General features: G+C 52.0%; 1 protein-coding gene across 1 annotated transcript; it reads right to left on the bottom strand.

Annotated features, from left to right (window-relative positions):
• Positions 1 to 10,705: 10,705 nt before the first annotated feature.
• On the bottom strand, positions 10,706 to 11,327 carry LOC137464000 (olfactory receptor 14J1-like). The gene has a single exon (XM_068175335.1). It carries the CDS (start codon positions 11,304 to 11,306, stop codon positions 10,719 to 10,721), a length of 588 nt encoding a protein of 195 aa, XP_068031436.1. The 5' UTR covers positions 11,307 to 11,327; the 3' UTR covers positions 10,706 to 10,718.
• Between the last annotated feature and the right edge of the window lie 660 nt (positions 11,328 to 11,987).

Here is an 11,987-nt window from a genome sequence, read left to right as displayed (position 1 = left end):
AGGACATTCCGTCTGTGCCGTGCCCGGGGCTCTGGGCTGGGCCCCGCGTGCGCTGAGCTCCCGACACTGCGGGAGCTCCCCGGGCTGGGCTCAGGTTCCCACTGGGACTGGGCAGCAGGCTGGGCTCCACTGGGATCAGCAGCGGCTGGAAATATCTCTGGGCATCTCCATTTTCTGCTGCTGCTCAGAAGAAACAATGAAGTGTGTCGAGAAGTTCTGGTTTCTCTTTCTCCTGGTGGAATTTTTCATTGTATTTGACACTCCAGAGGCAATTTCTGTGATGGCCTCTGTCAGTTGATTCTATTTCAGCAGCAGCAGCAGCAGCAACAGGGCTGTGTTTGAGCACTGCAGATGTGGCCTGTGTGGCTTTAATTCTCCGTGACTTAGTGCTCAGGGACATGAGAGCATTTCAAGATCTGCTAATCATGATGCCTGTGACAAAAAGTCTGAGTTTCCTGTGACAAAAGCACTCTGGGTAGCATTGACAAAATTGCTGGCCAGCTTCTGCAAATCATTTGTAAGAAAAGTCATCTTTGATTGTTCCTGTTGGTTTGGTTGTGGGGTTTTTCCCCTGTGTTTTAGTTTTTTAAGATTGTCCACAAAGGCCATTCCTTGTGCCATTTCTCATTTTGTTTCCCTCTACCTTTGCTGTGGCCCCAGACGGTGTCAATGAGGAGCTGTGCTCTCAGTGGCTTTAAATGAACTAAAGGATCTCCCAGGAAAGTTTTCACCAGAAATCCTCCTTTTGTTCGCTCCTCTGGAGCTGCAGCAGCAATGTCTGTGTGCAGAGCTGGGGGCAGATCAGGGCTGGTAGAGAAGCCCTGCTCCTGCTGGCCACACCATTCCTGATCCAGGCCAGGAGCCATTGGCCTTCTTGGCCACCTGGGCACACTGCTGGCTCATGTCCAGCCTGCTGTCCATCAGTCCCTGCAGGTCCCTTTCTGCCTGGCTGCTGTCCAGCCACTCTGTCCCCAGTCTGTAGTGCTGCAGGGGTTGTTGTGGCCAGAGTGCTGGACCCAGCACTTGGACTTGTTAAACCTCACCTTGTTGGATTTGGGCCCTGGATCCAGCCTGTCCAGGTCCCTCTGCAGAGCCCTCCTATCCTCCAGCACATCCACACCCACACCCACCTTGGTGTCATCTGCAAATTTGCTGATGCTGGACTCAATCCCCTCATGCAGATCATCCATGCAGACATTGATATCCACACTGTCTGGCTCTGACCCCTCGGCCATCCTGTGGGTGCCCTTTGATGGCACTCAGGGTGATCTGTTCCAGAACCTTGCCAGCCACCGAGGTCAGGCTGACAGGCCTGGAGTTCCCCAGATCCTCCTCCCAGCCCTTCTTGGGGATGGGGTCACACTGGCACCTCCAGTGCTCTGGGACCTCCCTGGTGAGCCAGGACTGATGGTAAATGATGGAGAGCAGCTTGGGGAGCTCATCCACCAGCTCCCTCATCCCCCTAGGATGGATCCCATCTGATCCCATATACCTGTGAGTATCTGAGTGGTCCAACAGGTCCCCAGCTGCTTCCTCCTGGGTTCCAGAGGCCTGTTCTGCATTCTGACCCCATCTGCCAGCTCAGGAGAACTCTTGTCCTGATGACATCGTGTCCTAATATTGAAAATTGATACAAACAAGGTGTTAAGTAGCTTGGACTTTTCCTTATCTTTAGTTCCTATATTCTCCACTGCATCCAATAAAGAGTAGGAGTTCACCTTATTCCACCTTTTGCCATTAATTTATTCATAGACACATTTTTATTATTTTTCACAGAAGTGGCCAGGTTAATCTCTAATTGAGATTACACCTCTTTCTTTTTTTTTTTTTTACTGCATGACCTGACAACATCCTTAAACACTTGCTAAGTTGCCTGACCATTTGTCCAAAGTTAATGCACACTTTTTTCCCACAAAATCTCCACGGGCAGCCAGGGCAGTCATTTTCCTCACCAGCTCATCTTTTGCCATACTGGCACAGGCTGCTCCTTCCCCCTTAAGATTACTTTCTTGAAATGTGTCCATCCTCCCTGGACCCCTTTGTTTTTAAGGGTTATTTCCCATTAAAAATCAGTACCTGATTCGGTACTCCCCAAACCAGCATCCTAAATAGGCCAAAGTCTGCCCTTCCTAATTCCAGTGTGGCAGTTTTGTTGCTGCCCCTCCTTCTTTCACAGAACATTGAAAACTTGATTATTTCATGGTCACTGTGCCCCAGGCAGCCAACGACCCCCACATCTGCCACCAGCCCTTCTCTGTGTGTGAGCAGCAGGAGACAGAGCTTTCCTTGGCAGTGGAGTGTTACCCAAAAATTCGGTAAAACAGAAAACTCCTTCACACCAATGCAGCATTAAGAAGCAGCATTCTTTATTCAGCTGGGTGCACGGGGGATAGCTCCTCCCAAAGCCGAGCATGCTGAGTACAGGAAAGTTTCTGTTCATAGTCTGTATTTTGCACACATGTTCATTGATTGTCCTGGACTAAACACACGTCTGATAATCATTTCCCCAGAATCATTAACATATTTCCCCTCCCCTTTTCCCATGTGTTCTTCTGTCCTGGGGGTCTCTCTGGTGGTCCCTGGTGGTCGTGGACCCCAATGTTCCAGTGGGCCTGGCTGAGCTGGCAGGACACTGAGGCTGGTGAACTTCCAGTTCCCCTTCTGACACAATGGGCATTGTGTGGTTTCCATAGGCCTGGGGTTTTGGAGAACAAGCTCCAGGTGTCAGCTCACCTGGTGGAGACAATTTATCATCTGGTAACATGAGGTCACAGAGTGATCTATGACATCACATGAGTGATCTATGACAGAATGGTCCATGACATCACAGAGTGGTTTTTGTGAGGTCATCGAGCAGCTATGACATAAACTGCCTCTGTGACCTCTCAGAGCCAGCTGTGACATCACAGGGCAGAGGTCTGAAATCACAGAACAGATTATGACATCACAGAGTTGGCTGTGACATCAGAGACCAGCTGTGTGACATTAGAGAATGGGCTGTGACATCGCAGAGCAGGCTGTGGCATCACAGAGGGGCTGTGTGACATCCCAGGAGGGCTGTGTGAGGTCACTGGGTTGGTCACTCTGCCCCAGCTCCCCCTCACAGTTTCTCCCAACAAGTCCAATGCTGTTCATGCCCAGCGGGGTCTCTGTCCCCCGGTATCCCCCCGGTCCACCTGGAGCCACAGCCTCCACCAAAGGATGTTCCACAGGATCCCCCCCAGAGCCTGACATGGGGAAAAGGGGCCAGGGCTGTGTGACCAGGACATCAAGGACGTGGATTATCCAGGTCCCTGTGGCCTGGTTTGGGTTCCCCAGGGCAGGAAAGATGTCTGGCAGCTGGAGCAGGGTTAGGGAAGGGCCTGCAAGGTGGGGCTGGAGCCCTTGGGCTGTGAGCAGAGGCTGAGGGAGCTGGGCTTGTCCAGCCTGGAACAGGGAAGGCTGAGGGGCTCCTCATCCCAGCCTGGCAGTGCCAGCGAGGAGGGGATGGAGAACACAGAGCCAGGCTCTTCACCGGGGGCCTGGTGGGAGACAAAAGGCAATGGGTGGAAGGGGCAAGAGGGGAGATCAGCCAGGCCAGGAGGAGATTAAATGAGTCAGGCTGGTTTCAGCATTTCCTCAACACCAAAAGCAGCCTGACCTCCCTTCTCCATCCACCACTGACACCTTTGCAAATCAGGAATTGTTTGAGCTGTTTTACCCCCACTGCAGGACAATCATCCTGATACAAGAACTTAATTGTGTTTATTTCTATCACAGAACGATGTTTGTCTAAAATCAATTCTAGTGTGGAAATCACTTGTGGATGGTGGACTCATCAGACACTGCTGGGACATTGCACATAGCTCAGGGATGAGTGTGATTGTTATTAAATTGTGTCCTGTTCAACCATGGTCTGTTGGCCATGAAGAGAAACTTTCTGTGCCTCTGAGTCTCACCAGTTCCTGACCCCCAAAGGACACAAACCTGATGAGTTGTGGTTCCCACTCCAGTGGTGGCACTTGGACCTCCCTCCATCCCCAGAGCAGAGCTCCCTTGTCCCAGAAAGTCCCTGGCAATGCAGGGATGAAGGAAACAGGACAGGCTGTGGGGATCAGGGGCAGGGCAGAGCCAGGGATTTGGGGTGGTTGTGAGCCCAGGGCAGGACCCGGCCCTTGGCCTTGGTGAACCTCATCCAATTGTCCCGGGCCCATGGCTCCAGCCTGTCCAGATCCCTCTGCAGAGCTTCCTGCCCTCCAGCACAGCCACACTCCCACCCAGCTTGGGCTCACCTGGGAACTGACTGAGGGTGCCCTCGATGGCCTCGTCCAGATCAGCAATCAAGAGATTTCACTGACCTGGCCCCAGTCCTGAACCCTGGGGACACCCCTGGGTGTGACTCCATTCCTCAGCTGCTCTGAGTGCCAAGGGTTGGATGAGGGAATGGTGGGGAGTGGTTAGGGACAAATTGTTATTGATTGTCAGCCATGAAGGGTCTTGATTTTCACATCTGTTCAGACTGCATTAGGAGGTGCTGGGGGTCAATATCAATTGGACATTGCTCATATCAATCCACAAACAGGAAAAAAAAATTCTCTCTGTTTCCAATATAGCATATTCACTTTGAACACACTACTGAAATCTGTCTAATTAACCAGAGAAGAATTGAGGACTTGAATTATTCTCAAGGGCTTTTCTTGTCTTGGGTGTTTTGAACAAAATCTCATTTTTTGAAAATCTCATATTTATGAGATTTTCTCATGGAATTCCTGAATGGAAGAGCTCGAGAAAAAGAGGCCTGTGGAGTAGTAAAATTCATCACCAACCTCCAAGTGGCTGAGGATCCATCCCCATCAGAGCAGCAATGACCAGCAATGGGCACAGCTTTGTGGCTGCCCCAGCTCTGGGATGGGCCCTGGGCCTGGAGCAGGAGCAGCTCTGGAGGGCCCCAAGGCCGGGCTCTTGTGCTGGCCTGGGCAGATGGGATGGCAGCAGGGGCTGCAGAGCTCTCAGCACCTCAGCCCGAGGGGAGCAGGGCACCCAGGGAGCCTCCTTTGGCCTTGGCCAAGCCCCTTCCCCCATGGCTGGGGCTGAGTCCTGGCTGAGCTGCAGCTGCTGCTGTGCCCTGGCCAGGGGCTGAGGCCGTGGGGCCAGTGGCCAGAGCAGCCTGGGCTGAGCAGAGCTGTGGGGCCAGAGCCGGCTGGGCTGTGCTGGGGAGAGGCCCTTGGTGCTGCACAGAGCTCAGGGCAGCTGGCAGAGCTTGCAGGGAGCTGGGCTGGGCTCAGAGAGCCTGGCACAGAAACCATCAGTGTCCATCCCAGCCTGGCTGAGTGTGCAGGGCAGGACTCAGCCCAGGCCTTGTGGGGCAGGGCCAGCGCCTGTGCAAGGCATGGAAAACAGGCAAGTGCCCGAGAGAGGAGGCTGCTCTGTGCCCTTGGGGGCACGGACACAGCAGGAACACTCAGGAGCCCAAAGAGCCTCCATGGCTGTGCTGGAGACCAAGGCTGGAGCAGGGAAATGCAGGGCTGCTGCACCATGGGGAGGGCATTGAATTCCAGCACACACCTCAGCTCTCTGATGGTCCCGGCACCATGCTGGGCCCTGTTTCAGGCTGGAGCAGAGCAGATGTTGATGGCACAGGAGCCCTGTGGGGCTGGCAGGGACCTGCAGCTTGCAAGGTGCTCTGCTCTCCCTCAGCTCCTCTCTGAGAGATCCAATCCCAGCTCGGCACCTCAGGGCACAAGTGGCACTGCCTGGTCGTGGGCACACAGCTGATGGTGAGACACGGGGTTAGGAATTAGAAGAGTATTGATTACAAATATATATTTACATGACATATGTATTGTTTAATATTTGCTGCATTTTACTGTGCTAACTGCCTGTCATGGGAAGACAGGGTGCACCTGCGAGAGCAATATGAAAGAATACAAGGATGTGTGATAAGGGAAGGATGATGTTCATCAAAACAGGACAAAGTTACAAGGCTACCGAGATAACAAGGCTCCTCAGAGCCCCAAACCTGATTAGACCAACCTCATGGTTTGGACTGTGACCACAGGATCCGTAAGCTTGCGCATGAAGATGGGGTGAGAAGGACAGCTTTGATAATGACCACTTACTTCATCCCCCTGCAACCTCCAAGACAACCACCAGAGACAAGTATGAAGGAGAAGGCACAAGGGACTGATAAGCTGATTAGCATATGAAGCAGGACAAGGTGGAGCCAGGAAATGAATATGCATAGTTGTATTGCAAAACCTAATGTATATGTAACATTTTAGAGGATAAAAAAGAATGCTGAGAGTGATTAGATGCTCATGCCTTTGCAGAAGTTGCCTGCATGTGCCCAGCTGAAAAAATACCTATGTTATAACTCACTTTGTCTTTGAGTTTTAGAGTCTTTCCACGCATTAATGTCTGCCTGGAAAGGGGCAAAAGTTTTAATATCTGGTATTTTCATAATATACAAGCAAATCTTTATTATCTGTGTCATTTGATGGCAAAGAAATGGCAAAGTATTCCCTGCAGGAACAGGAATTTCCTGGATCTACTAGATTCTTCTAGTGACGGCAGGAGAAGAAATACAGATTTCCCCCCCTCCTTTTGCCATCAACATTCTGTCTAATATTTCATTACCCTCTCCCTTCAGGTGTTTCCAGCTCTCCTGGTTAAATGGCCATGTCTAAGGACATCTCTTCATTTGGAGCAGCTGGATTTATGTCCTTCCTGTTGCTCCCAGATTTCCTCCTGCAGCTGTTCTCTGGTCATTCCAATTTGTCTCCCTTCAGTGGTTTCATGCTATGAACTTCAGGAGTTGCTCAATCTTTCATAAGTTTAAATAACTTCTTAGTCAGCACATTAGTTGTATTTTTATATTTTATATCACCTCTTATGTCTTTGTCAAAATCCTTCCTCTATGGCAATCCCTTGTGGACAGCAGACCTGTCAGATGTGGCTGGGATGTCACAAGGAGCTGAGGGAAGGGTTCTGATGTTTTATAAATTTTATCATGTTCACATTTTATGTTGGCCATGAAGAGAAACCTTCCTGTGCCTCTGAGTCTCACCAGTTCCTGGCCCCTCAAAAGACACAAACCTGATGAGTTGTGGTTCCTGCTCCAGTGGCTGCACTTGGACCTCCCTCCATCCCCAGAACAGAGCTCCCTTGTCCCAGAAAGTCCCTGGCAATGCAGGGATGAAGGAAACAGGACAGGCTGTGGGGATCAGGGGCTGGGCAGAGCCAGAGAGAAGAATGACTTTTGCGTCTGATGGAGCTGTGCCTTCCCTTGGCTTTGTTGGCTGACAAGAAATGAACATCCCTCTGTGTCTCGGGCAGCTCCTTGTCCAAGGAAAGCAGGTGGGAGTTGGAGCCAAGGAGCTGAAACCTGCAGGTGCAGCCTGGGCTGGAGGGAGCTCAGATTTGCACAAGGCTGCTCTGAGTGCCAGGGCTTGGATGGGGGAGATGGTGGGGTGGGGGTAGGGACAGAGTCTGATTGATTGTCAGCCATGAAGGGTCTTGATTTTCATATCTATTCCAACTGCATGAGGAGGTACTTGGATTCAGTGTCAATTGGAGAGTGCACATATCAATGTATTAACAGGGAAAAAAAAAACTAAACAGGACAAAAAAAATATTTTCTCACTGTCTTCTAAAATGTAGTGTATTCACTTTGAAGAGGCTTCTGTAATTGGGCTAAATAATCACAAATTATTTGAACACTTACCTTATTCCCAGAGGTTTGGCTTGTTAATCTGTTCTGAATGTTAATGAGCTCTGGGACACTGAATTCCTGAACTGAAGAGCTGAAGGCTGAAGAAGCCTCTGGAGCAGTAAAATTCAGCAGCAGCCTCCAAGTTGCTGAGGATGTCAGCAGCCCCCACTGAGGCCATCCCTGCCCAGAGACCGTGGGGGAATGGGCAGACAAGGAGAGCGTCCCTGGGGCTGGGGCAGCCGAACTCAGAGGCACCAGAGCCTCCAGCTGGGAAACGGAGTGTGGAATGTGGCTGTGAAAGCCCTGCCTGGGCTGTGCCAAGCAGGACACACAAGCCCTGACTCCCATCCCCCAAACAACTCTCTCAAGGAGACATTTAAGAGGAATTGCAATTGTTTGTGTCCTCTGAGTTGGATGCACTGGAGAAATACCAACAAGAGATTCTCATGAGCTCCAAACAACAAAACAGCCTTTACTGGGAACTTTAGAAGATCAGAGAAACTTTGGCAAAAGGTCTTATACAACATTTAATCAACAAAAACACTTCTCAGAGCATTAACTTGGCCCATTCAACTTCACAAGCTCCAATCCTGTTCAATTTTAAGTTAATCAAAATTCGCAAGAAGACACAGAAATAGAGAAAAATAAGATTTAGAGAAGCACACACAGAGCTACCAATTCCTGGATTCCAGTGGTTCTCAAAAAAATACAAATTCCAAGGGGAGGTAGGGTCAAATGTGTGCTTGCCTTGTGCTCAGCCATAAATACCCCTTGGTGTTCCTGGGCCCTTCCCCCAGGTGGGACTTGGGGTCATTTGGTCACTCAGGAGCTGGGCTGGGGGCTCCAGAGGTGGCTGTGGAGCATTGCCTGTGCTGTGCCAGGGACTGGCAGACACTGCTGGGCTGGGATAGAGGCTCTGGGGGGATTGGGGTTCCAGGGCAGGGCAGGGCTGGGGTTCCAGGGCAGGGCAAGGCTGGACCTGCCCCTTCCTCCCCACACATGAAATGTTTCCAGCCAACAATCTCCTCCAGTCTGTCACAACAGGCAGTGTTGGAGGTGAAATCCCAATTGTAGCCATGGGTACCTGCAGGAGAAGGACAGTTCTTTTCCATAGGAAGGAAAGCCCTAGTTCCCGGTTCATTTCTGGTTTGATTGCCTGGATTCTGTTTGGTTTTGTTGTTGCTTTGTTTCCTTGGTGTGCCTGCAGTGTCCAGTCAGGAGCAGAGTGACTCTTGCCAAGGAACTCTGTGGTGCTGTCGCTTAATATTAAATCTGGTTTTTGCTGATCTCTTCCTGGGGATTTTTTCTGCGCTCTCAAGCCCTCGTTGGTAACAGGGTGAAGGAGCCCTGGCCCAGGCTCTGGCCCTGGGGGACACGGGGATGCTGCCGGGGGGTCCCTGTCCCCCTGTCCCACTCCCCCACAGCCCCAGCCCCCGGCCCCGTGTCAGGCTCTGGGGTCGATCTCGTGGAACATCCTCGGGGGGAGGATACAGCGCCGGGGGCGGGGGGACCCGGGGGTACAGGGGACCCCGCTGTGCACGAGCAGCGTTGGACTTCTCTGGGGGAACTGGGAGGGGGAGCTGGGATGGAGCGACCTCCCCAGTGACCTCACACAGCCCCTGTGATGTCACACATGCCTGTGATGTCACACAGCCCCTGTGATGTCACACAGCCAACTCTGTAATGTCACACAACCCACTCTGAGATGTAATAGGCCACCTGCGATTTCATACTGGTGCTCTGTGATGTCACAGCCTACTCTCTATTGCCTGAGATGTCACAGACATCCAGTGATGTCACAGCCAGCTCTATGATGTCACAGCCACCTTTGTGATGTTATGCAGCCTCGCTGTGATGTCACAGCCTGCTCTGTGATTTCTCAGTCAGCTCTGTGATGGTACAACCCACTCTGTATTGTCTCAGCCTTCTCTGTGACATCACACAGCTGCTCTGTGATGTCACAGAGCCCTTTTCTATGATGGCAGAGTCTTCTCTGTGGCCTCACAGCCCGTTCTGTGATGTCACACTGCCAGCCTGTAATGTCACAGCCGACTTTGTGACATCACAACCTCCTCTGTGATGTCACAGCCTGCTCTGTGATGTCACATAATAAACCAGTGATGTCACAGCCTACTATATGATGTCACAACCTGGTCTGTGATGTCACACAATCACAGAATTGCTGGGTTGGAAGAGACCTTTAAGATCATCAAGTCCAACCAATGCCCTAACACCACCTCAGCTAAACCATGGCACTGAGTGCCCCATCCAGTCTTTTTTCAAACACATCCCAGGATGGTGACTCCACCACCTCCCTGGACAGGCAATTATAGTACTTTATCACCCTTTCCATCAAAAACTTTATTCCTAATATCCAACAGAATTTCCCTTGGTGCAGCTTAAATCTGTGTCCTCTTGTTCTGTCAGTTGTTGTGAGGAGAAAGAGACTGACCTGGCCGTGTTCTTGAGAGAGCCTGGGCAAGGAGCCTGGAGCCCCCAGGCCCTGGCCTGAGGCGTCAGCGCTGCCCCAGCAGTGCCCATGGGCTGTCCCTGCTGCAGCCCCGGCACTGCCACCCCCAGGACTGTGCCCGGCCCCGAGAGCACTCAGGCCCTGCAGCAACACCAGGGCCACCAGGGCAGCGGGGCAGGGCCACGGGAGCAGCACTGGCAACACCAAGCGCTGCTGCTGCTGGGCACAGCTGCTGTGCCAGCACTGATCTGCCCCCAGCTCTGCACACAGACATTGCTGCTGCAGCTCCAGGGAAGGTACCAAAAGGGCATCTCTGCAGAAAACTTTGCTGGGACATCCTTGAGTTCCTTTAAAGCCACCAAGAGCGCAGCCCCTCATTGACACAGTCTGTGGCCACAGGGAAGGTAGAGAGAAATAAAATGAGAAGTGAACAAAGACATTTCCTTGAGGACAATATGGAAATAGTAAAATACAGAAAAAGAACCTCCAAAATGAAACCAACAGGAAGTATCAAAGATGACTTTTATTAAAAGTGATTTGCAGAAATTGGCCAGCAGTTTAATGTTTCTGAAAGCATCCAGTCATCAGTGTCCACACTGCAGCCTTGAGCTCCTGGTTCCTCAGGCTGTAGATGAGGGGGTTCAGGGCTGGAGGCACCACCGAGTACAGAACTGACACTGACAGATCCAGGGATGGGGAGGACATGGAGGGGGGCTTCAGGTAGGAAAATGCTGCAGTGCTGACAAACAGAGAGACCACGGCCAGGTGAGGGAGGCAGGTGGAAAAGGCTTTGTGCCGTCCCTGCTCAGAGGGGATCCTCAGCACGGCCCTGAAGATCTGCACATAGGAGAAAACAATGAACACAAAACAGCCAAATGCCAAACAGGCACTAACTGCAATGAGCCCAAGTTCCCTGAGATAGGATTTGGAGCAGGAGAGCTTGAGGATCTGGGGGATTTCACAGAAGAACTGGCCCAGGGCATTGCCATGGCACAGGGGCAGGGAAAATGTATTGGCCGTGTGCAGCAGAGCATTGAGAAAGGCACTGGCCCAGGCAGCTGCTGCCATGTGGGCACAAGCTCTGCTGCCCAGGAGGGTCCCATAGTGCAGGGGTTTGCAGATGGACACGTAGCGGTCGTAGCACATGATGGTCAGGAGGGAAAATTCTGCTGTGATGAAGAAAAGAAAGAAGAAAGCCTGTGCAGCACATCCTGTGTAGGAGATGGTGCTGGTGTCCCAGAGGGAATTGTGCATGGCTTTGTGGACAGTGGTGCAGATGGAGCCCAAGTCGCTGAGGGCCAGGTTGAGCAGGAAGAAGAACATGGGCGTGTGCAGGTGGTGGCCGCAGGCTACGGCGCTGATGATGAGGCCGTTGCCCAGGAGGGCAGCCAGGGAGATGCCCAGGAAGAGGCAGAAGTGCAGGAGCTGCAGCTGCCGCGTGTCTGCCAGTGCCAGCAGGAGGAAGTGGCTGATGGAGCTGCTGTTGGACATTGGCTGTGGCTGCACATGGGGACCTGTTCAGGCAGAAAGGACAGTGACAAGTCACTCAACCTCAAGGAGAGGTTGCTTGGAGCCAAACCTGGGCCATTCCCTGTAGACTGTCCTGCTGGGACTCACCCACCCTTGTTCCTGATCTGGGAAAACCTTCACCCAGGTCCCTGCCTGAGCTCCAGTTGTGCTGGCTGTGTGTGCCAGGAGCAGCCACGGCTGTGCATGGGAGCTCTCGAGGAAACATCCCTGCCCTGCTGACCTGGGTTTGTGGCCATGTGGCAGAGCGACAAGGATTTCTCAGGGGAATCACTCCTAACACAGAAAGGGTTGGTAGCA

The sequence above is a fragment of the Anomalospiza imberbis genome, chromosome 34 (assembly GCF_031753505.1).
Source record: "Anomalospiza imberbis isolate Cuckoo-Finch-1a 21T00152 chromosome 34, ASM3175350v1, whole genome shotgun sequence".
NCBI classification, from domain to species: Eukaryota; Metazoa; Chordata; class Aves; order Passeriformes; family Viduidae; genus Anomalospiza; species Anomalospiza imberbis.
This window is presented reverse-complemented; position numbering and strand designations above follow the sequence as displayed.

Excerpts from the sequence above, each read along its gene's own strand:
- LOC137464000 (XM_068175335.1), bottom strand. The coding sequence starts at position 11,306 with ATGTGCTACGACCGCTACGTGTCCATCTGCAAACCCCTGCACTATGGG.